This window comes from Protopterus annectens, chromosome 13.part0 (assembly GCF_019279795.1).
Source record: "Protopterus annectens isolate FY-2018-M chromosome 13.part0, PAN1.0, whole genome shotgun sequence".
Classification (NCBI taxonomy): Eukaryota; Metazoa; Chordata; order Ceratodontiformes; family Protopteridae; genus Protopterus; species Protopterus annectens.
In genome coordinates, this window is record NC_056747.1 from 349814134 (window position 1) to 349840431 (window position 26298).

General features: G+C 41.8%; 1 protein-coding gene across 1 annotated transcript in view; it reads left to right on the plus strand.

The window, feature by feature from the left end:
- Positions 1-26298, plus strand: part of NKRF (NFKB repressing factor) — a 330696-nt gene that overhangs the window by 267410 nt on the left and 36988 nt on the right. The window contains exon 2 of the mRNA XM_044053960.1: positions 4534-4658. Within this exon, the coding sequence (XP_043909895.1) occupies positions 4534-4658 (125 nt within the window). The remainder of the gene's footprint in view (positions 1-4533; positions 4659-26298) is intronic.

Here is a 26298-nt window from a genome sequence, read left to right on the forward strand (position 1 = left end):
CTCAAGGTTCTTTTTAGTTCCAAAGAAAACAGGGGACTGGAGGCCAATTCTGGACCTAAGTCATCTCAACACCTTTGTCAAGAAGGAAAAGTTCCGAATGGTCACGCTTCAATCGATCCTTCCATTCTTACGGAAGGACGACTGGATGTGCTCAATAGATCTGAAGGACGCATACTACCACATCAAGATGGCCAGGGCGCCCAGAGATCATTTGCGCTTCGGCTGGGAGCCAGTCACTATCAGTTTCGAGCCCTGCCCTTTGGCCTGACCACAGCCCCAGGGTCTTCACCAAATGCATGGCAGTGGTAGCGTCTCATCTGAGGCGCCTAGGATTCCAGGTGTTTCCGTATCTGGACGACTGGCTCCTGTCTGCCACCACCAGGCGTCAACTGATTCAAGCCAGGGATTACTCCCTACAACTTTGTACACACCTTGGCATTTCAGTAAATTTCAAAAATCTTTGCTACAGCCATCACAGCATATCTTATTTATAGGAGCGGAATTGGATACGCGTCAGTTAATTCTAAAACTTCCGACAGAAAGAATATTAGCACTTCAGTTCAACATTTCCCTTCTGCTGTTGTCCAGAAAATCCCCAGCAAAAATTGTTCTGAAAGTTTTGGGTCTCATGGCAGCTTCTCTCATAGCAATACCACTGGGAAGACTGCACATGAGAGTGCTACAATGGCTTCTATTTGCACAATGGTCATTCCAACATCTTCCACTGACTCACGAAATTCTGATAACGAAAACATGCAAATCACACCTAATGTGGTGGTTACAGACTTGCAACCTATCCGCGGAAGACCATTTGTGCTACCCACACCGTCAGCGGCGATAACCACGGACGCTTCCCTGATAGGGTGGGGGCATCTTTCAGGGACAGACAGTCCAAGGCGAATGGACCAATCTAGAGTACAATCTGCACATCAATGTTCTGGAGTTGAGGGCAGTGTTTTGGCGTTGCAACACTTTGCTCCCCTTCTTCCTCCAGGGACCATTGCAGTTCAGACAGACAACATGTCCGTAGTCTGGTACATAAACAAGCAAGGGGAACCAGGTCCTACCAACTATGCAGAGAGGCCATGAGAATTTGGCAATGGGCAGAGTCCACGGTCGCTTTCTGATCGCAACGCACATCCCGGGTCATCCAACGTCATAGCCGACAGGCTGAGCAGGGCAATATTATTGCCTCACGAGTGGTCCCTCAAACAGTCAGTTGCGGAACAGATCTTTCGCAAATGGGGCCAGCCTACCTGCGATCTGTTTGCGTCTCCAATGAACGCCAAATGCAGGAGCTACTTTGCCCTATTACCCCTCCAGGGGAAGTCCCAAGGACGCTGGTGCACGATTGGCCCCGGGTCTCCTTTATGCCTTTCCTCCATTTCCCTGATTGCAAAGTTTCTGCAGAAAGCAAACAACCTTCAGAGGACTATAATTCTCATTGCTCCGTTCTGGCCTCGTCAAATTTGGTTCCCCTTTCTCTTGCAGCACCGCGTTCGGGGACCTTGGATGCTGGACCCAGAGCCAGATCTACTGACTCACTCGTCAGGAGTTCCTCACCCATCCCTGGAATCTCTCCATCTAGCAGCTTGGCTGCTCCGCTTCCCTTTTTAGCCAGGTCAATTCCCCTTACTTCGGCGGTTCAGGATATATTGGTAGCTTCTCATAAAGTTTCTACCATAAAGACTTATACTAGTAAATGGAAACGTTTTGTCTTTTGGGCGGAGTCACATCAGTTGGACCCTGTTACGGCTCCGTTGAATAAGGTCTTAGAATTTCTAACCGAATTATTTCAGAAAGGAGCTTCTCCGGCTACCTTGAGAGTACAGTTAGCTGCCATTTCTAGCTATCATATAGAAGAATGTGGTGCGCCTATTATGGCTCACAGACTCTGTAAAGCCTTTTTAAAAGGTTCTTTTCATATCAGACCAGTCAGAAGCCCGACATCACCGTGGAATTTAAATTTACTGCTCTCTAAATTGATGCTACCACCCTTTGAACCAGCTTCAAGTTGCACTTTGAAATTTTTGTCATGGAAAACATTATTCCTAGTGGCTATTACATCGGCTAGACGGGTGTCTGAGCTGCAGGCTCTTTCGGTCAAACATCCCTATTTAATTTTTCATTCGGACAGAGTATCCCTACGCACTAATCCATCCTTTCTTCCCAAAGTTTGTTCTACTGGTAATATTAACCAGTCCATTGAATTACCCACCTTCTTTAAAGACCACTCTAATAAATTAGAGTATATGTTGCACAAACTGGACGTCCATAGACAACTCAGATTTTATTTGGATAGAACAAAAGATCACAGAAAATCTGATCAGCTATTTATAGCTTTTGCTGACAGCAGAAAGGGTCTTGCAGTTACGAAACGAACACTTTCTAAGTGGCTAACTGATTGTATCATTTATGTTTATGAAAATTCTGATCAAACATTATCAGCAAAACCCAGAGGACATTCTACCAGATCAATTTCTACATCTTTGGCTCATGCAGCTCGCCTACCTTTAGACATCATTTGTGCGGCTGCTACTTGGGCTAAACCACATACATTTATTTCTCATTACAAAGTGGACAGGGTTTCTAGGGATAGGGCAACCTTTGGTTCCACTGTGCTCAAGAACGTTCTCCCTTGAGTTCCTCAGGATCATGGAGCTAGGGACGCTACCCATGTGTAAGAACAAAGGCGAGATTGAACACTCTCACATAAAGAAGTTATGTCCTTACCATAACGTTCCATGTGGAGTGTTCATCTCGCCTTGGTTATTACACTCCCACCCTTCCCACCCTTAGGAAGAACGTTCGATTTGGTGCCTGGTCTGGAATATTCTCCTTCTGCTGTTGCAGTGTTGGTATTACTATCATACCTTTGGTATGTTGTATATAGGTAATTATGTATATAGTTTGGCATGTATGCGTGATTGTTGCCTGGTTTGCTTGCAAACTAGATCTGAGGTAAAGGCAGAGGGGGATTGTGGGTATTAGATGTCCTAGAGCTTCTTCTCGATGCAGAGCTTGCAGTCGGCCGGCACGGAGCCGAGGATCGGCTCCGAACCCATGTGTAATAACCAAGGCGAGATGAACACTCCACATGGAACGTTATGGTAAGGACATAACTTCTTTTTTTTGTGTTTTGTGCAACACTTATAATTGTCCTTGCTGCCTTTTCCTGGGGTATGTGCCATCTACTGCTTAACTTTCTCTTTTGCCATCTGTTGGTCTTGCAGGTATTCAGGATCCTTAGTAGTGACCATTTCAAGCCTTATGTGAGCTTTAATCATTCCTATCATGTTCTGTAGCTCAGTTCATAATGCCTCCACCTTCACGTCACTCTTGTTCAGTCTCAGCAGCTTTTTAGTTTCTCTACATGGTGAACATTGAGCATCATGGTGACATGACTGCTCACACTTGTTCCTCCTTCAAAATATTCTGCTTCTACTTCACACACCATGTTCTCCACTGCTAATCATTCAGTGGTACCTTTACCCTTTCTTTACCAAACATTTTATCAAATTAAGTAAAGATATTTTCATTGAGCAGTTTGCATTTTTGCTTAAATGGATTGCCTCTGGAAAGCATCCAGTCAGAGGCAGCACCATGCATGTGCCTTCTCCTTTTATGGACCATGATATAAGGGGTGGCCCTTTACAGCTGGAGGAATTAGAGTTAGCCTGGCAGATTAGACTCGATGCACATAATTTTCCAGGCTTGAATGAAACATATTCCTTAAGCAGCATTTTAAAATTGAGGAGTTTAAAGAGATGATGTGTAGCTGTTGCTATGTTAATCTGGCAGTAACATTGACTTATGTTTGTACGCATAAACAGTGGCAGTTACATGTCAGTTTTATTCTTATTTGTAGTTGCATACTTTTTTCTTGTTTCATTTATGATGACAAGCTGTTTTTAGCATTTAGAATTTATTTTTATGGTAAAGCATTTAGATATTTAATGTGTCTTTAAGAAAGTGGTAAAGTGGGTTTGTTGTAACTAGATTGGTTAATTAGGTACACCTGAGTGTATTTGTGTTTTGAGTGCTAACACAACTTTCTGACGTAGTTTGCATACTGTGCAAACGAAAAGCGCTTCAAATTAAATTTTAGTAAAAAGTTTCCTTTGTCTTGTTACTTTGACCACTGCAGTGACCGTTTTTTATTTTGGTTCATAGAAATTGTATTTTTCCTTTTTTATTTGAAGTAAACTCTTACATGAATTTAGGTTTCAACTGAGAAGAAACGTATACAGAAAAAATAAATGCTGATCTGCACTGTTGGAAAAGCAGTTTTTTAACCTGGGTGAAAAATGTTCAGTTTTCCAAGTTTTGTACACTGATATCATTGCTTGTATTTAGTGCCAATTGTTGAGGCTTTACAATCCATTGTAGCACTGTTATATATTAGTCTGTACACTTTTTTTGTTTAGTGCTTTTTTTTTTCGTTACTTTAAAGTGCACTACATAATAGTTTGCATGCCTGTGTTTCTGAAGTTGTTATTTAGTTATGGAATTTGGAACTTCTTCTAAACACAGGTACAATCTCAGTCTTATGGAGAAGGTCCTGGAGATGGCTGATGGTATTGATATTGGGGAAAGACCATCATTCGAGTTGGTACCTGGTGCTAAACCACAGAAACGATCATGTTCCCCAAGCAGTGGTAAGTTAAATGTTGAATAAGTAAGTGTAATAACTTTAATATAAAGCAGGAGGTGTTTGTTTGGATGCTGGCTAATGCTGCTACATTACTCTGTATGGAAATGTACAGAAAGCTGATAGTCTTAGAATGTGTGCTATTTCAGGAGGAATGCTTCCTGTGGTACAGAGTTTGATTCTCTCAGCTTCCATTTGCCTGTGTGACTTTGAGCAAGTTACTTAATTATACAGTGTTCCTAGGCCAAGTCTAGAAAAAAATGCATGTGGATCAGTACTCGGGCTCCGTTAGTGAGTGCAAACAGGTAAACAAAATAACACTTGCCCTTTCCCAAAAGGTAGTCTGTGCCAAATGAATTCTGGGAGTCTACCTCATTTTTTAGTGTCTGTTCTGGTGTTAAACATTCACAGTTGAAGCAGCCTTCTAGCCTATTTTCATGAAAAGTAATACTTTTAGATTTCCATGCCCCACTACTGAGTATTGACTCTTAAAGTGTAGCATTTTTGGGGCACATGTATTGACTAGACAGAGTGAGGTATATATTTTTTTTATCTTTCTAGCATTAAAAATAATGAAGTGGGATTGCAAACGTAGACCTTTGAAGTTTTTCCAGTATTTATTTTATCTTCACCATTTTTGCTTAATTTGTGCTTGCAGAAGTAGTGAAGAGTTTGTTGCAGTAAATGTGATATGTAGACATGGGTATGCTAATTTTCTGCATTCCAATTCTTTGTAGATGTATTAATCAGTTTCTGTTCCATTGTACATGTACACAAACTCAGCTTTCACCTGATTATCATCAAAGCTCTCCCTTTCTTGAGAGCCATCATACAGTGCTTTTGAGGTTGGGTTCCCTAACCCTGCCCTCTGGCACTGGTGTGAGCCACACTGTCACACTGGGGGCATTCTGTGCTGTCCCTTGGCATTGGCATATACACACAAACCTTGTTTAGGGCTACCATTATTTGCTTGGAACAATGACGTCTACATCCCCTAGTCCATTGGCTATTGTCATACAAGCCTTCTGTTACACAGAAGTGATTTTGGCCATTTGGGAGACTGCCACTCCCACCCAACTGAGTAAGATGGTGTATACAGCTCACTATCATCCTCACATGCTTGGCTCTTTCTGCACCTGAGCCACTACTTGAACTTGTGTTGGCTGGGTCATGGTCAGGGCTTCATCCTTCTACACCACAGAGCTTGTCAAACCTTTCTAGTTTGTCCTTTTGTATTTTTTCCATTATAAAAAATAACTCTTGCTTTAAATTTTATGCTCTTTAGCCATTTAGGCAGACAGTGATGTGTACCTCACATGACATAGGCCAGCTTGCATTTCAAGTTTTTTGATAATCCTAATTGCTGTTATGAAGGTGGGCAGCTTGCAGGAAAATATTAGAGGAAAAAAGGGCATGTGTTGTCTGGTATAAGAAAATTGCTTTATTGCTACTGTTCTCTGAAACTTGTCTGATTTTTGCTAATGACTGGTGTGGCCAGAATAGAGTTGGTCATGCCTCTGGCTAGATTCAAGTAGGTATCTTTTGAATAATGAAAAGTATTTAAAAGTTATGGGCATTTCAATGCCCCCCTCTCCATAAAAAGTGTCATGCTGTTTCTTTTTTAAATACCTTTATTAAATTGTTACTTAAGATATTGGGAATTGTACATTAACAGAAAAGAAAACCATTGTAGCACTTTCCATATATACATCACACATTTTATTTCCTTTTGTCATCAGTCCAACATTACAAAAAATTGTTGAATTCTTGCCTTCCCTTAAACTCACTTTTCCTGACCATTACTTATGTATTGCTCCCACAATTTCCATTTACTTCTGTGTAACTTGTTCCTTCCCTTTTCTTAAAGATCCCTCTTCTAGTTCTGTTATCTTTTTTTATAATATTTAATACCACAAATACAGTTAATGTAGACTTTGATTTACATTTTTCAGTAACTGATGTTCTTCGTGTTTCACTGTTGCAGTCATTATATTTTGGGTAATCTGCTGGCAGGTTGCCTTCAGTCGGCCTGATTAACAAAGTCTTGGGTTCTGCATCAGTTGCTGTCCCTTCTTCCATGACGTCAGGTTGACAGGGATATAAAACATGCTGCCGATGCCGTTACATCAGTCTTTCTTGCCGTACGGTGCCAGAAACAGAAGCAGTTCGCAAGTGCCGGTTGGCCGACTCCTGAAATTCAGAACCGGAGTCTTCAACTAAAAACTAAGTACCCCATTGGGGAAACTTTTTCTTGCTCCTTACTGATGTCAGTAAAAGTTAATAATTGTATTACTTGTGGGAAGCAAATGCCTCATAAGGATTTTCATTTGTACTGTATTCCTTGCCTAGGCCCTGACCACAATGTACCTTGCTGTCGGTTTTGTGCTTTATTTAATCAGTGCACTATCCGTCGTCTGTACATTTTTGCTTCTAAATATTTTGGTTCTCAGTTTAATTATCCAGAAATGACATCGGTTAGCCATCTGACTACCGAAAAAACGCAAAGAAAAAGAGGCTGTTGAGGTCCAAAACTGCTGACGATGCTTCTAAGCCAGCTGCCAGTTCGCCGGTACTCAGTGAGGTGCTTTCGCAGCCCCTGATACCCGTTATTTGTGATTCGCAGGCCTCTGCTGAGATCCATTCGGAGTCTGGTATGCCGCGAGATGCTTCACCTATGGAACCCGCAGATGTTTCTACCTTGGATGGGTCCAGAACTGCTGTGCAGGCACCGGCTTCTGTGGGTGTATTCAGGCCTACAGACTTGCATATTAAACCGACTCCACCATCAATACTAAGGCCTAAATCTCGATCTATGTCTAAAAAAAACGACGCCCAGGCCACATGTTCAGGCCCCTATGCCTAAAAAACAAATGATCAAAATGGCTGAAGATTTAACTACTCTAATCAGCAGTAGTCAACCCCCACCCCTTCTAAGAGGCCTAGGGCTGAACTTGACTATGAATCTTCTGAACAGGACTCTGTTTCTTCTGACTCTTCTAATGACCTGGATTTGTCCATACCTACTTATGAGGAGTCTCATGCAGAGGATTCCATTCCCTCTGCTTTTCTCCCTGAGGATTTTCTTTTGGGGAAACTTTGCATACCTTAAGGGAGTATTTCCACTGGGAAAGTCAGGATTTTTCTGAATCCAAAAAGAGGCTAAGGGATTTCCTCCTCCTTTCTCAGCATAGGCCTTTGGCTATACCTCCTGTACTAGACATTGTTGATGTGTTTTCAGAATCCCGTATGGCCCCCGATTCCCTGCCTCCGGTCCCTAGTAAACCAGACAGATGCTACAGGGTTCCTGAATCCCACAAATTCCTTTTCAACAATCCTGTTGTGGACCCTGAAACCATTTCTCAGGGGCCCAAGGGCATTAAGGCTTCTACTGCTAAAACTCCTACCCCTTCTGATAGAGACTCCAGGGCGCTGGATAGATGGTGTAAAAAGGTTTATACCTCTGCAACCTTGGCAATCAAGGCTTTAAACTGTCAATTCCATATGCTTAAATTATCAACAGCATGTCATGGGACTGCTTAAACAGAAAATTATGTTGATTTCTGACTCTGTGGAAAATAAAGATTTACAGGATTTATTGCATTCAGCTGAATAAGTTGGAAAACATACTTTGCAGTGTGGTTTTGATTCTTTAGAGGCCTCTTGCAGGGCTGCTGTTACTGGGTCTGTGCTTAGAAGACATGCTTTGCTTAAGGAGCAATCTCTGCCTGATCGTGTTAAAGCAAAACTGTTGGATGCTCCTTTGCAGCATGACCGTCTGTTTGGCAATAAGGCTGAAGAAGTTCTGAAAATGATGGAAGATGAAGCTAAATCTATGCAAACTGTGACAGATTTCTTACAAGTACAACCTCCAAGTTTTAGTAGGCACTGGCCTACTAAGAACTGGTCCTTTCCAGCTCCTTCCAGAGCCACTCAAGCCAAACCCAGACACAGCAAAAGCACAAGGTTTCAGTCCCAAGGTACTTTCAGAACTAAGCAATGGGCTGCTTCCACTTCCAAATCTGGCAATAACAAGACACCACCATATGGTAAACAGTCTCAATGACTTTCCTTTAAAATTACCAAGCACTTGCCTCTCAGCCGCCCCTTTGGGGAGAAAACTGGCTCTTCTTGCAAAAAACTAGCAACCTATAACCCAGTACAAATGGGTTTTAAATAGTGTCCCAGGGATACAGATTTCATTTCCACACATTGCCAACTCCAAACGGGTGGCCAGACCTGCCCCCAAATCAGTGGGCAGAGGCTCAGAAACAAGTACTTACCCTCCTAAACATGGGGGCTATTCAACTAGTACCAGAAGAGGAAAAGGGACAAGGTTTCTATTCCAGACTTTTCCTGGTACCCAGAAAAGACAAATCATGGCGTCCAATTCTAGACCTGTCTACTCTAAACACCTTTCTGGACATTCCATAATTCAAGATGCTGACTCTTCACCAGTTACTTTCTATGCTAGGCAAGGATGCCTGGTTAGCAACTCTAGATTTAAAAGAGGCTTACTTGCATGTCCCAATCAGGGAATCGAGGCTTACCTGCATATCCCAATCAGGGAATCTTGCAGAAGATACCTAAGCTTCAAAGCAGGCTACTTGCATTATCAGTTCTCTGCACTGCCCTTTGGCTTGTCTACTGCACCCAGGGTATTCACAAAGTGCATGGCTCCAGTAATTGCATTTTGCAGGCAAAGACATATTCAAGTATATCCATACCTGGACGATTGTCTAATTCGGGCAGAAAACCAGGCCATTCTTCTAAAACATCTGGCATTTGTAAAAACGGTTCTAACTTGTCTAGGGTACACTGTAAATGAAAAGAAATCACAAATGGTACCCTCTCAAAAAATTACATTCCTGGGTGCAAGCTTGAATACAACTGCCCAGATGGCTTTCCTTATGCCAGAAAAGCAAATTCATTTTGGTGACTTTACTTCATACAGGTGGCCACAAAAAACCTGCTATCTGCAAGACAAATACTGCAAGCCTTGGGGTTCATGGCCTCCTACACTCTTCTAATTCCATATGCAAGACTGCATATGAGGAAACTTCAGTAGTACTTAAAAGTTTATGGAGTCAACATTGTCACAGCCTGGAAGCAATGATTCCTATCATACCTTGCCTGCACCTAGAGTTCCTATGGTGGGCAGAGGCCTGCCACCAAAACAAGGGACTGCCATTCACACCACTCCCTGCCACCCAAACCCTAACTACAGACTCCTCAGACTATGCATGGGGGCTCATCTGGCAGGGAAGTGCATTCAGGACAAATGGAGGCCAAATCAAATGCACCTTCCTATCAATGAAAAAGAAATGCTACCTGTACAGAATGCACGGACAGCCTTCAAGGACTACCTTCATCCAGGACAACTAATGGTAAAGATGGACAACACCACGGTTATGTGGTACATAAACAGGCAGGGGGTACACATTCCTACCCCCCCCCCCTTTGCAGACTAGCCATGGCATTGTGTAACATGGCCTTGAGCTACCAAGTACAACTACAAGCTCAATTCCTGCCAGGAAAGCTGAATATTTTGGCAGACGAACTAAGCAGGTATCTCATGGACCCACACAAATGGAAACTGGAACCACAGATTTTCAACATGTTGACACGCAAATGGGGGAATCAAACATAGATCTCTTTGCCTCACCCCAGAATTACCAGGTGACAAATTTTGCCCAAGAACTCCTCACAAAAAAGCCTGGAAAGTGGATGCTCTGTCCTTCAGCTGGAAAAACCTATCAGTCTATTTTTTCCCCCTCTGCCTCTGCTCTCCAAAGTTCTACTAAAAGTCAAAAAGGACAAATCAAACATGATTTTGATTGCTCCAGACTTGCCTCGCCAACACTGGTACCCACTCCTGCGCAGTGTGTCACAAATTTCTCCATGGCACCTGCCGCAGACACCTTCCTTACTTGTCTCAGCAGTAGAACAAATTCTGCACCCTCAGCTCCAAACATTGAATATTGCAGCTTGGCTAATCATTTAAATTCCCCCTTAGCATCCCTCAGCAAACCTGTGATGGATGTCATCTTGGAGGCGAGAAGACCTAGTACTAGAAAATCTTATGCTGACAAATGGAAAAGATTCTGTGCCTGAAATCAATCTCAAGGGATGAGCACAGCAGCGCCCAATTAACCTCAGATTTTTGCAATACTTAACTGAGATGCTTCACAAGGGCCTGTCTTTTTCCTCCATAAAAATCCATGCCTCGGCCATTTCAGCTCACTACAACACAGAACACCCCCCTTCTCTTATCCTCTGCTAAAGCAGTATCTCAGAGGGGCCAAAAATTGAGACCACCCAGCCTGGGACCTTAACTTTGTATTGGAAAACTCACTCTACCTCCTTTCGAGCCAGCTGCTACTGCAGACTTAAAATTTCTTTCCTGGAAAACAGCCTTCCTTTTAGCAATCACTTCAGCTAGAAGGGTATCTGAATTACAGGCCCTTATGGCAGTGGAGCCTTTCATAATCTTTCATGCGGACAGGGTGTCACTCAGGACCAATCCATTCTTCATGCCCAAGGTGGTATCCAGTGTGGCTCTTAATCAGTCCATTTATTTGTCAACTTTCTTTCCCAGTCCGCAGAACAAGGGGGAGCGGATTTTGCATTCATTGGATGGATGTACACAGACAATTTAGATTCTACTTGGACAGGTCTAAATCTCGAAGAAAATCTGAACAACTGCTGGTAGCATTTGCTGCAAGGGTAGAGGGGAAGGCTATTTCCAAACAAACCATTTCTAAATGGATAAGCCACTGTATTAATTTCTGCTAGAGGCACCATGGAAAAGCTATCCCCCAGGGGATCAGATCTCATTCCACCAGGGCTGCATCTACTTCTACAGGCATTCTCAGAAGTGTTCCTACCAGGGATATTCTAGAAGCTGCTACCTGGAGTTCAGTTCATACTTTCACCAAGCGTCATCACTTACCAATTTTCTCTAAATCCAAAGCTGGCTGTGCCACTGCTGTTTTGCAGGGCCTTTTAGCTTGTCCTAATGCTGTATAAATCCATCCTCCTAACCATAGCTTTGGGAATCTACCCAAATGTAATGACTGCAACAGTGAAACACGAAGAACATAGTACAGTTGTGTACACTTACCATAAATGTAGATGTTCGAGTGTATTCACTGTTGCAGTCCTGCTTACCCTCCCTCCAGCCCCCTGTTTTTCTCTTACTATACCTCTCCTTTCTTTTACTATGCTTAAAAGCCTTTTTGGTGTATTTGCTTTTGTTTGGAGGTATAGTTTTGTGTTTTTAATTACTTATATATTTTGCTCCCCATTTGGGGGGCACTTGACATCTGGGGCAAGAAAAACTGATGTAATGGCATCAGCTGCATGTTTTATACCCCTGACGACCTGACGTCATGAAAGAAGGGACAGCAACCGATGCAGGACCCAAGACTTTGTTAATCAGGCCGACTGAGGGCAACCTGCCAGCAGATTAACAAAATGTAATGACTGCAACAGTGAATACACTCGAACATTACATTTATGGTAAGTGTACACAAGTGTACTTTTTTTGGCAGCCAACAGAATTTAACTTTAATAAGGCCTTACTATGTGTAGGCAATTCAGATCCTGTATCTCAGCTCAAAAGCATCATTTCCTTACATAGAACCGTTTGCTCACCTGATATTTCTAATAGTGTACTCTGTAAGGAATTTTTTAAATTTGCCAACTCATTACACCCCAAAACACATGTTCCCAGTTACCGCTTTCTTCTCCATCACACCATAAACTTTTGCTGTCTACCGGAGGAGCATTTATTAATTTGACATTTGTTTAGTGGGAAAGTCTGACTGGGTCAAAAAGTGTCCATTTTCAGTGGAGGCCGGAGAGAAAAGCTCCAGAATCAGTTTTTCAATAACCAATTACAGATATTTTAAATCACAAAGTGCCATGTAACACTACAAAACACAGGCGTGAAAAATGTAATGAGATGATCCTAGAACATTTGTTTCATAGTTGAGTGCAGTGAAATATATGAGCTAAGAAGTGAGGTAATAAAAAAAATAGCGGGCATAATATTAGTTATGCCAGGAAGATTGATAGTATGTGACATAAGAAAAGGAGAAAGAATAGTAAGATTGTGTGTTCTTTATTCATATGCAAATACGACCGAGAGAAAAGGTTTGAGAAGATGAAGTAAATTATGAATCTCATTACGAGAGTGTAATTGTAATTTAGGGAAGGAAAAATGAAAAATAACTCTGGGATAAAGTTATAAAAAGTTATTAAATGTGGCGAGTCAATATTAGGAAAAAAATTTTAATAGTCAAAGAGGAATGTTTAAAACGGAAGTAGAAATAGACGTTTTATATTCAAAAGATGAAAGAAATAAAGGGAGGTATAAAAACTGGAGAATTTTCTGATTATGGTAAAAATGAAAATGTAAAAAAAAAAAAGTAAACCCTAGACTCTGACTAAATTTAGAAAGAGACTGATTGTGGTATGAGCATATGACTGAGAGAGAATATAATGGAAACTGGAAATATTGCAGATGTATAAGAAAATGAAGATGTTTAAATATTGTCAGAAAATAAAAATGCAAAAATATTCAGCATGTTTAAAACTGAGGTAGAAAAATGAAGTAAAGGGAAAATGAATTGGAGAATTAAACGAAAAAAAGGAAAATTTAAACAATTTTTTAAGGGTTAAAAAGAAAGAGGTGTTTCTATGGTTGGGAAAACAGGTTAAGGTGAGAGAAGGAACAGTGAATGTAATGTATGATGACGAAGTGGGTATTGTATGCACACAGGAAATCATGAAAATTGTTAACAATTTTGCTCATGAGGTGTGTAAAGAGGATGTATGAACAGTTAAGAAAACAGTAGACATTGAGAAGTAAATACAAAAGGGAGTAATACAAAAGAATTACAAGAACCAAGAAGGGAAGGAGAGGAAAATCTGCAAGTTTGAATGGGCTAGGATAAAGATATGAGTAAAGATGAGTGTATTTTTATTTTTTTTGCAGTGTATTAAATGAATGGCTAATAGAGAGGATAAAAGAAAAACTATAGTGGTGTGATGAAATTTATATAGAAGAAAGATTAGAAAAAAAGATGTAAAGAACTAGAGACAGTAACCGTAGGAAATGCAGATTACAAAATAATCATGAGAATAATGCAAAAAAGAATGCAGGAGGTGTTAAGTACTAGATGATGTGTTTGGGGTAAAAGGCAGAGATGTAAAAGATGTTTAATGTTTGACTTTATAAATGTGATACAGTTAGATGAGAAATCTGAAATTCATCCGTGGTTTGGCACCTACGTCTCTCATGGACAAAGGTAACCTGTAATGGTTAATCTCCCATTCCCTTTCTTACACTTATAAGGGGTATCAGAACTTCTTAAAGATTTGGGATGCATGGTTTGGCTTAAAAAGGCCCTTGTGGATGTTAGCCTAGTAAACACCTATGAACCTATGGAGAAAATATGTGAGGAAAAACTCATTAATCACTGTTTGTTATATAGCTTAGTATGAGATAAATGAGACAATTCTAGTAACATTATTTGAGAGATTGGATGTAATATGATTACAGATATTGAGGGAAAATTGATATTTTAATATGAGCGAGGGTGTTCATATTAGAGTTGCAGAAGGAAGTAAGGATGGAGGGAAAAGGAGATAAGGGTGGCTTCAGGTAGCTTAGGTGAGTAGAGATGAAAGAGAGGTAGTATTAAAGTCTCCAAAGAGAAAGTAGATAAGGCAGTAGGAAAAAAGAAAGGAGTGGAGTAGGAGGTTGCTGAGGGTTGTGAGGTGTGACTTGAGTTAAAGTGGGGCGGGGATGAGTGAAGTATAGTCACTTAAGTTCAGTCAGGACTGGCACAGGAGAGTATTTCTTTTTGTTCAAGTTTGAGTATTGGCTTTGTCCAGGCAATTTATTTATTTTATTTATAGTGAGAAGTTGTTTGTCTTGTATTCTGAGAATTCTTTTAGGGAAATCAATGTTGAGTAAGGGGGAGTAAGAGATAGCAGGTTAATGGTTTGTGTATGATTTTATGTATTGTTAGAAATCAGATATAGTAGGGGTGGATGGGGAGTTCCAGCTAGCTAAGTTTATGCAGAGCTTTACAGTGATTGGTAAAGGAGGATAAATTAGTGGCAAGCTTTCAAATTTGTTTTTATGGATGATTGTAATTTTTTTTAATTGGAGCTCCATAGACTAGAGATGGCAGAAGGTAGGTTTTGGCTAGAGTAATTTTGTGGGTGTGTTTAGAAAATGTTTTTCTGTATAACATGTCTAGTTTTTGATGGGTTTTCTTGATATTGCTTTGGATGTGGAGGTCAAATTTAAGATTATCGTCGATTATGACTCCTAAAAGTTTTTGGTATTGTGAACTATTTAAATTTCAATGCCATTTGCGGAAAAGGTTTTGAAAGATGTCTTGTTAGGGATGTTAAGTTTTTGGAGTAACGAGGAGGAGTTTTTTTTTTTTTTTCAGTCGAGTAAGAGTTGGACTTTTGTAAGCCAGGTTTCAGTCGAGATGACCGCTTTTTGAGTGATTTCTTGGAGGTGAGTTAAGATGTTTGAAGAGTAGATGATGGTAGAGTCATCTGCATATTGAATCAAGGTGCCTTCACAAGCTGATGAATGTTGGTTATTGATAAAAATATTAAATAATTGAGGATGAATCCTGCTGGGACTTCTGTGGAAGTGGAGGTATGCAGAGATGAACCCTTGCCATTTTACAGCTTTTTGCCTCTTGACAAGGTAGCCCGAGAACCATTGAATAGATGGAGATGATAGACCCAGAGTGGAAAGTTGATTAAGGAGTTTAGTGTGAGAGACCCATGTCAAAGATTTTGGTAGACCTAGAAGTGCTACAGATACGCTTTTATTAGAGTTGCAAGCTTTGATAGTATCTGTAAATGATAGTAATGCGGTTGTAGTTCTGTGGTCTGGCCGAAATCCATGTTGTATATTGGTGATTAGCTTATTTTGTAAGACATAGTGGAGAAATTGTTGTATACATATTTCAAGGATTTTAGAGAGGGGAAACAGGATGGCTGTGGGATGGAAGTTTGTAATGTTGGTGGAATTACTTCATTTATGTATATGCCGTTACCCATAAATTAGGGACACAGGATTCTGCAGCTGATCTATTAATAAGAATGCTGATTTGGTATGCTATTGCATCTGTAGCTATATTTAGGTATTCCATGGGAAGGTTGTCTGCTGAGGAGGAGCAAGGTTTTAGTTTAAGTAAAAGCTTTTTGAGAGTTATAAAAACTAATTGAAAGGTAAATGAGTGGAGTTTTCTGTATGTATCAGAGAGATTGCAGTTAGGTGAGTTTTATGAAGATGTGCTAGCGTCTAAGGTAGGAGAAGTTAGCTGCTTGGGAAGGGCTGTATTAGACAAGTTTGAGGTTGTTTGCTATGCATTCTAGAAGTATTATTGAAATAGGTAGCTGTTTGAAGAGGGTAATGTGTGGGTATGAGCTGGGATCCTTTTTTGTACCTGGGTTAATGGGAGAAGATATATAGAGGACCAACATTTTTTAGGGTTGTTCTTGTGGTTGTCTTGTTGGTGACTATAAGGCTTTTTTTCATCTTTAATTACTTGTTTCTTAACTGTCTGAATACTTGCCAGTTTTTATCATTTTTCTTTTGCCATCCATGTTTTGTCTCTGTCTTTCATTAGGAGTTTACATTGGTTGATGAGCCATGGGGTATGATTATTTTTAATTCTTTTTGTATGCTGTGGCGCTAAGAATATTTAGAAATGCTACATTGAAGTATTCCGCTGCATCATTTAAGGGGAGTCTTTTTAGGAGGTACCAGTTAAGCGCTTTGAGTTTGAGTGAAAAGCTCTGGAGAAGTTGGCGAGGTTACGGCTTATGTTCCTCTGTTAGTTGTGTAGTATTTCTCTAGGTATAAGCTGGCAAGGGGTCACTTAGTGCATCAGGGAGGGTACCTGAGGAGGTAAAATTAGATGGTTTGGTAAGCAGAATCCAGTCCAAGATAGATTGCTGGGCCTTATATTTGCCATATCTTATTAATGTATTAATAAGTTGAGTGAATACAAAGAGGTTCATGCTGTTTGCTGAATTTGCAGATGAAGATTGCCAGTCAATGTTTACATCACCCAGGAGGATAATTTTAATTTATGATTATATCTGCTTTCCAGGATGGTATGTTTTCAAGTACTGGAATGTTCGGTCTTGGTGGGGATATATAGCACAGCAATGCATATGTTCTTGGCTGCATTATGTTTTAGGGATAAGAATAGGATTTCTGCTTTTCCAAATTGTGCCTATATATAGGGAGTTACTGTGAACATAATTTGGGAATATTATAATTATTCCACCTGCCTTTTGTGTGTTCTGTGGAGCCTAATATTTCAACCAGGGAGGTAGTATTTCATCATCATTTATTACAGGTTTTAACCATGTTTCGATGTGGCTAGGATATTTGGGTTGTGTTGAGCCATCCAGGTATGCAAATCTGTAATTTTATTGCATATGCTTCTAAACTTTGGTTTGGGGTTTGGGTAGGACTTGGGCGGGGGTGGATGTCACCACATTGTTGTATGGTGAAGAAAGTTGGTTTATTTATTGTGGCATTTTTAGTAGAGATTGGTAGAAGTATTACCTTGACATTGGGACTGGTATTTTGTAGTATTTTTGGGTTACAACATTGGAATGGAGTTATGGGAAATAAACTTGGAGTTTTTTTGAGTAGCTAGTGGGAAGAAGGTTGATGGGTAAGGATGAAGCAATGTTTACTGAGTAACTGCTATCCATTGTTTTGGTGATTTATTTTTCAAAAAAATTAAGTTAAGGAGGCAGGAGCTACCTTTTGACCAAGTCAAATTGATAAGGGTCCAAAGATTTTCAAAGTCTGGAACATTTCAGACCTTATTTAATCTAAAGCATTAAATATGAGTCATTTTATGCGTCAGTATGAGTAGTGTCACTACTGGGTCTGTAGTTACCATAGTCTGTAGTTGGGTCACAGTTGTGAAATGGCATTACAGCAGCTGTTTTCCAGTCATCAAAAGTGTAACTTGATTAAATGGGGAAAGTAGGGGCTCAGATGGGCCTTATTCGGTACTGATAATCGGGCTACCTGGGGTTTTATCAGGACCCATGTTTAAGGGTGAAGGTAGTTGCAGAGTTCAGCATCAGTTACTTTGTGTTAAGAAGCCAGTTCACCCTTCCACATGCTGTGTAGTCCACCAGAAGGTCTTCTATACTACTGTGGGGAAGCCATGCAATCCCTGAATTCTAGCATGTTATTAAAACACCCGTGTGCATTTCTCTCTGAAATGCATGCAGATCCTTTACCATGTGGAAAGTATACCTTCACCCTTAAACACTACTTTCGACTCTGGCTGACCATCTACAAACAATGGGTTGACATACCCCAATACAAAATATGCAGAATCCTCATTTAAATGTTGCCATCCACGTCCATGGTAGCACTGCCTGTTAAATGACCCATCTGTGTCCTCATTTGTCACAGTATTACAAGTCAGATCAGGTAGTTTCATATGGTCTCTTTTCCATCACAGAGCTGCAAGTGTACAGACAATTAACACTTCAGAGGAGAAAATCCTTTTGAGGTTCATGGTATTTGCTGCCATACAAAGAATGTGGTAGACCTACTTCTGCTGTTACACATGCATCATTGAGTTGTTTTATGTCATTTTATTGACTGGATTAGTCCCACTAGGCCAGTGCCCTCTTTTCAGGGAAACGCAAAGTGATATTCATATTGACTAAGTAAAATTTGGCCAGGCCACCAGAGAACTTCCCCTACTTTTCTCACTGCTGGGTACCACCATAGGGCTGCTACAGTGGTGAGGAGAGAGATCAGGTAGGTTGGAGGAGGAGAGAGAAATTGAGAGTAAAGTGGAGCAGGAAAAATTGAAAAGTTTTTGTAATTGCAAATCGCAAGGAGGTCATAGTAACCACAGTGTAAGAAAGATGATTACCAGCATAGGTTTTGGTGGATTTAATGAGCTACATTGATTCACAGTAGGGGCTGTAAGATGGAGGGATTTAGTGGAACAAATGATTAGTAAGGAAGCAGAGAAAAGTATTAAGGTAATACAGGGGATTTGGAAGAAAGTCTGTTTGGTGTATACATGGCTGGTGGAGAAACACATTTTAAGAGTATGTATTGGCAACAGGATTTCATCATGAAATCAACTGGGAATTTAAGTTCTGCATAAGTGGTGAACAAGACTATCTGGTCTGCAAATATTGAAGAAGGCAGAAAAAAGACATCAGAGTGTAAGACATGAACAGTGGATTAAAGTTAATAGTGATAGACTGGTATGAAGTAATTGTGTATTTCTGCCACTGGGGATCAAACTACAATATGTCTGAGTGCTGTTACATCTGGGGAGGGGAGATTTTTGCAGTGTAACATTTGAATGTTTTGCTTTATTAGAGAAATTTCATGTTTAAAGTAGAAAAGGGGAAAAAGACTGCCCCATGCAAAGAATATATTTCTTCAGATTTTAGGGCTGCAACTGGGGAAAAATGTTATGATGCTCTTCATGTTTCACTGTTGCAGTCATCACACTTAGGTTATCCTGCCAGGGGTAGCCCTCATTCGTCCCGAATACCAGAGGCTTGATATTTCTGCGACGGTTGCTGTCTCTCCAGTACTGACGTCGCGTCATCAGTGGTATAAGAACAGGCAGCTGACGCCATTACATCAGTCTTTCTTGCTGAGGGGCCCAAAGCAGTTAGCATGACTGCCAGTCAGCCGCTACTTGAGTTTTCTTTTCCGAAGTTATAGTTGAAGTCTTCTAAATCTCAGTACCCTGTTGGGGGATCCTTTTTTCTTGCTCCAACCGATGTCAGAAAAAGTTAACAATTGTCTCGCCTGTGGAAAGCAAATTACCACACTAAGATTTCCATTCTTACTGCGTCACCTGTTTAGGCCCAGACCATGACGTCCCTCGCTGCCGGTTTTGTGCTTTGTTCAATGCCAGAACTATACGTTGTCGGGTGCTGCTTGTAGCTAAATACTTTCGCTCTCGATCTGTGTCTTCCGAAATAGCTTCGGTAAGCCATCCGACTACCGATCTTCTGAAAAAAAGTAAGGAAAGACAGAGACTGACCGCACAAGTCCAAACTACTGACGATGCTTCTGTTAAGCTAGTTGCCAGTTCGCCGGTACTCAGTTTCACAGCCACTGATGCCCGCTTCGATGTATTCACAGGCCGCTACCGAGATCAGTTCAGAGTCAGGTATGTCGCGACCTTCTTTGACTACGGAACCTGCGAATGTCTCTACCCTGGATGGGTCCAGAGCCGCTGTGCAAGCACTGGCATCTGAGGAAATTCTTCGCACTACGGATATTCTACACAAACGGACTATTTTCACGTCTTTGGTTCTTTCTGAAACTACTGAGTTTCTAAGGTTCAGGGTACGAACTACACCTAAGAAAAGACCCAACCTCAAGCGCCTGCTTCCATGCCTCAATCTCAGATGCTTAAAATGGCGGAAGACCTTATCATGCTGATTAGGGGAAGCCAGCCTACTCCTGCTAAAAGGAAAAGGGACTTGTCCCCCAGCAGCTTTATCTGACCAAGAGTCCAAGTCTGAGGTTTCTGATTATGAAGACATGCCCTTCTTCTCCAGAGGATTTTTCTTTTGGTGAAACCCTACATACCTTGAGAGAGCATTTCCATAGTGAATGCCAGGATTGTCCTCAATCCAAAAAGAGACTCGGGGAATTTTTAGATTTACCACAGCACAAACCCTTAGCTATTCCTCCTGATGTTCATCGTGTAATACTGCTGCAGTCATCACACTTGGGTTATCCTGCCGTCAGGCGGTCCCGCAGTCGGCCGAATCCCAAAGTCTTGGTCCGGTGTCGGTTGTCGTCGTTTCTTCCCTGATATCAGTGCGACAGGGGGATAAAAGAGGCAGCCAACGCCATTTTCTTCATTCTTTTTTGCCGCACGGTGCCCGAAGCAGAAGCAGTTTGCAAGTGCCGGTCAGCTAGCTCCTGAGATTTTCTAATTGAATTTCAGCCCGAAGTCTTCTCTAAAGCTAAGTACCCCGTTGGGGAAACTTTTCTTGCCTCAGACCGATGTCAGACAAAGTTAATAATTGCATTTCTTGTGGGAAGCAAATACCTCATAAGGATTTTCATTCTTATTGTATTCCTTGCCTAGGCCCAGACCACGACGTCTCTGGTTGTCTGTTTTGTGCTAGGTTCAACAAACGTACAATCAAGCGTCTGGCAGATTTCGCCCGACATTATTTTGGCAGAAAATTTAATTATAGCATGTCGTCGGAGCAACCGACATCAGCAATGTTTAAAAAATGCAAGGATAAGGACAGGCAACCGAGGCCTCACCAAGGCCTTCCACCGGTTCTCACGAGGCGCCTACGCAGCCCCTGACTACCGCAGATTTAGAAATTCTGACGGCCTCCCAGACCGAATCAGCTGGGCCTCAGGAGCCGGTTCCATCTCACCCCTCGGACGCCAACCCTGACGGTGATCCGGAGATTTTGGACAGGCCTTCGGTTTCTGAAGGTGTCTTCAAACCGACAACTATCTCTATTAAGTCTTATGCTAAACTTAAAGCCCCCTTAAAAGTTAGGAAACCGGGTCCACAGTCCCCCCCACAGGCCCCTATGCCTAAAAAACAGATGCTTAAAATGGCTGAGGATTTAATTACCCTTATCAGGGGTTCACAACCCCCTCCTGACAAAAGGCCTAGACTGGAGGAAGATTATCCTTCCTCTGACCAAGCATCCATTTCCTCAGCTAACTCTGAGGACCAGGATTTTTCCTTCCCTCCTTATGAAGACTCATATGCTGAAGAGTCCATTCCCTCTGTCTCCCCCTCTGAAGACTACTCTTTTGGGGAAACTTTACACACCATGAGGGAACACTTCCACTGGGAAGGCCAAGATTACTTTGACTCTAAGAAAAGACTCCGTGAGTTTCTTCTTCTCCCACAGCATAGACCCCTTGCAGTTCCTCCAGTTTTAGACATTTTGGATGATGTTTACACCGAATCTAGTCTAAACCCAGATTCCTTACCTCCTGCACCAGCTAAACCAGACAGATACTACCGAGTTCCTGATTCTCATAAGTTTCTATATAAAAGCCCTGTTGCAGACCCCAAAACCATTTCCCAGGGTCCCAAAGGGGTTAAGGCCTCTACTGCTAAGAATCCACTACCTTCTGAAAGAGATTCCAGAGCATTAGAAAGATGGGGGAAGAAAGTGTATAAGTCTGCCACTTTGGCCATGAGGGCCTTAAACTGCCAATTCCACATGCTAAAATACCAGCAGTACTTGATTACACAGTTAAAGCAGAAAATGATCCCTCAGACAGATCTACCTGATTTCAAAGAGATGCAGGATTTGCTGCATGCAGCAGAACAGGTGGGAAAGCATACCTTACAGTGTGGTTTTGATTCATTGGAAGCCTCATGTAGAGCAGCTGTCACAGGATCTGTAATATGTAGACATGCTTGGCTAAAAGAGCAAGTCTCACCAGAACATGTCAAAGCAAAGTTATTGGATGCTCCATTGCAGAAAGATGTGTTGTTTGGTGTCAAAGCAGAGGAAGTTTTAAAGAAAATGGATGAAAAGGCAAAATCTATGCAGACAGTTAAAGATTTTTTACAGGTACAACCTCCTCGTTTCAGCAGAAACTGACCATCAAAAAACTGGTCCTTTCCTGTATCAGACAGACCCCAAAGGGGTAGGTACAGATGCCCAAGGGGCAGAGGCCAGCCACAAGGTCCTTTCAGGCCTAGACAATGGCACACAACAACTCAGAGGTGGAGACGAAAGATCTCAACCCTTCAGGAAACAAACACAATGACTTCCCTCTTCGCCTGCCAAGCAAAATTGCCCTGGCAGCACCTTTGGGACGAAAACTGGCTCTATTTCCACAAAATTGGCGCATCATAACAAAGGACAAATGGGTTCTGGATATTATTACCCGAGGCTACAGATTTCATTTTCACACTTTACCACGGATGAGAGGCATGCCAAATCTGCCTCCAAACCAATGGGCAGAGGCACAAACGCAAATTTCAGCTCTCATGGATATGAAAGCAATTCAAAAGGTACCTACAAAGGAGCAAGGCCAAGGTTTTTACTCGACTATTTCTAGTACCAAGAAAGGACAAAGCCTGAAGACCCATTTTAGACCTCTCACTTCTAAACACTTACCTGGAGGTACCCAAATTCAAAATGCTCACACTACAGCAGCTTCTTCCCATGCTGGGCAAGGAGTCTTGGCTGGTAACGTTGGACCTCAAAGAGGCATACCTGCATGTCCCTATCAGACAAGATTTCAGAAGATACCTCAGATTTTTGGCAGGTACAAAGCATCATCAATTCTCTGCATTGCCCTTTGGCTTATCTACTGCGCCCAGAGTATTTACGAAATGCCTGGCATCAGTAATTGCATACTGCAGACAACGAGGAATACAAATTTATCCATATCTGGACGACTGCCTGATCCAAGCGGACAGCAAGGCCATTCTATTACAGCATCTGGCATTTGTAACAAAGCTGCTAAGTTGCCTAGGGTACACAGTAAACAAAAAGAAGTCAAAGCTAATACCCTCACAAGACATAATATTCCTGGGTGCCAGGTTAAATACAACAGCCCAGATGGCTTATCTCATGCCAGACAAAAACAACTGACTCAATACTTCAAAAAGATGGCAACTTTTACCCAGCTCACTGCAAGGAAAATCCTGCAGACATTGAGGTTCATGGCATCCTGCATTCAACTAATTCCACATGCAAAGCTGCATATGAGGAAATTACAATGGTACCTGAAAAGTCTGTGGACTCAACACAGGCACAGCCTCGAAACAAGTATACCTCTCATTCCCTGCCTTCAAAAAGAGTTCCTATGGTGGGCTCAAGCATGTCAAATAAACCAGGGTCTTCCTTTTGTCTTACCTCCAGCAAACCAAACTATGACAACAGATTCTTCAGACTACGCCTGGGGAGCACACATGGCAGGACAGTGCATACAGGGTAAATGGTCCGCAAAACAAATGCATCTACACATCAACCAAAAGGAGATGCTAGCTGTAGAAAATGCACTGACAGCCTTCAAAGGACCTCTTGCATCCAGGACAACTACTAATAAGGACAGACAACACCACAGTTATGTGGTGCATAAACAAACAGGGAGGAACACACTCCTACCCTTTATGCAGACAGGTAATGACCTTGTGGAACACAGCATTGACTTTCAAAGTACAACTGCAAGCACAATTCCTGCCAGGAAAGGAAAACATATTGGCAGACGAATTAAGCAGAAATTTGGCAGATCCTCACGAGTGGAGACTACACCCACAAGTATTTTCAATGATAACTCAAAGGTGGGGACGCCCAGACATAGATCTATTTGCCTCCCCCAACAATTGCCAACTACAGAAATTTTGCACAAGGACTTATCATTCCCTAGCCTGGAAAGTGGACGCCCTATCATTCAGTTGGACAGCATTGACAGTCTATGCCTTCCCACCACTACCTCTCTTGACCAAGGTATTACTGAAAATCAGATCAGTGAGACCTCAAATGATCCTCATTGCTCCGGACTGGCCACGTCAGCACTGGTACCCATTACTAAGGACCTTGACTCGCAGCCCTCCATGGATCTTACCTCAATTCCCACTTCTGTTGACTCAGCAAAACTCTCAGATCCTTCACAGTCAGCTCAAGACTTTAAATTTAGCTGCATGGAGAATACCTTGAAATATCAATCAACACTTCTCTCAAAGGACATTCTGAATGTCATTTTGGAGGCCAGGAGGCCCAGCACCAGAAAAACTTACTCAGACAAATGGAAAAGATTTTGTGCATGGAACCAGGCTAAAGGCTAAAATCCTTGAATACCAAACATTTCTCAAATACTGCAGTACTTAACTGAGATGCTACACAAAGGCCTTTCTTTCTCATCCATTAAGATCCATGCTTCAGCCATTTCAGCTCAGTATAATACGGATCCTCCCATATTCTCACAGCCTTTACTATGGCAGTTTCTCAGACAGGCTAAGAATATAAGACTCCCCCGAAAACCCCCAACGCCAACGTGGGACCTCAACTTCGTTTTAGAAAAATTAACACTGCCTCCTTTCGAACCAGCCTTCTCAGCAGAACTACAATACTTGTCATGGAAAACAGCTCTGCTGTTGGCTATCACCTCAGCACGCAGGGTCTCAGAACTACAGGCACTTATGGCAGTGGAACTTTTCATCATTTTCCATCAGGACAGTCTCTCTTTACGAACTAACCCTACCTTTATGCCAAAGGTAGTATCCAGTGTGGCTTTGAATCAGACCATTCATTTACCCACCTTTTATCCAAACCCCCAGAATAAAAGAGAAAGACTCCTTCACTCTTTGGACATTCACAGACAGCTATGTTACTGTTTGGATAAGACAAAGACCTTCAGAAAAACTGACCAACTCTTTGTATCCTATGCTGCAGGTTCACAAGGAAAGGCTATTTCAAAACAGACCATCTCCAAATGGATAGCACATTGTATCCGTTTTTGCTACTCGCACCATAGGAAAGCAGTGCCTGTTAATATTGGGTCCCATTCTACCAGGGCTACAGCAACCTCAGCAGCCTTTCTCAGGGGGGGTTCCAACCAAGGACATTCTGGAGGCAGCTACTTGGAGTTCAGTGCACACCTTTACCAAGCACTACCACCTTCCATTATACTCAAAAACCAGAGCTGGTTTTGCCACGGCAGTTCTGCAGGGCATCCTAGCTTCACCTAACCCAGTTTAGTACCAGCCACCCATCCATAGCTTTGGGATTCAACCTAAGTGTGATGACTGCAGCAGTATTACACGATGAACATAGTACAGTTTTGTACCTACCATAAATGTAGATGTTCGAGTGTATATACTGCTGCAGTCCAGGTTACCCTCCCACCATCCCCTCTACATACCAGGGTTTTAGTTATAACTCCATGTACATCAATCTAATGGATGCATGCCTATATGGTGCATTTGCTAACAGCTAGTACTATTATTTATCTACCAAGGTATTTTGCATAGTTATTTGTATTGCCTTCCTAGTTGGGGGCACCTGACATCTGGGGCAAGAAAAACTGAAGAAAATGGCGTCGGCTGCCTCTTTTATCCCCCTGTCGTACTGACGTCAGGGAAGAAGCGACGACAACCGACGCCGGACCAAGACTTTGGGATTTGGCCAACTGCGGGACTGCCTGACGGCAGGATAACCCAAGTGTGATGACTGCAGCAGTATATACACTCAAACATCTACATTTATGGTAGGTACAAAACTGTACTTTCTGGATGTTGTGGATAATGTTTTTATGGAATCCAGTCTAACTCCTGATACTCTACCTCCTGCTCCCAGGAAACCTGACTGCTACTACAAAGTCCCTGACTCGCACATTTCTTTTTCAAAAATCCTACTGCTGACCCATAGGTCATCTCCCAAGGACTTAAGGGAATAAAAGCAACCACAACTAAGAATCCCACCCCCTCGGACAGGGATTCCCAAGCTTTATACAGATGGGGTAAAAAAAAAGTATACACCTCTGCAACTCTTGCCATTAGAGCATTAAATCATCAGTTCCACATGCTGAAATACCAGCAACATACTATGGAACCTATTAAACAAAAAGT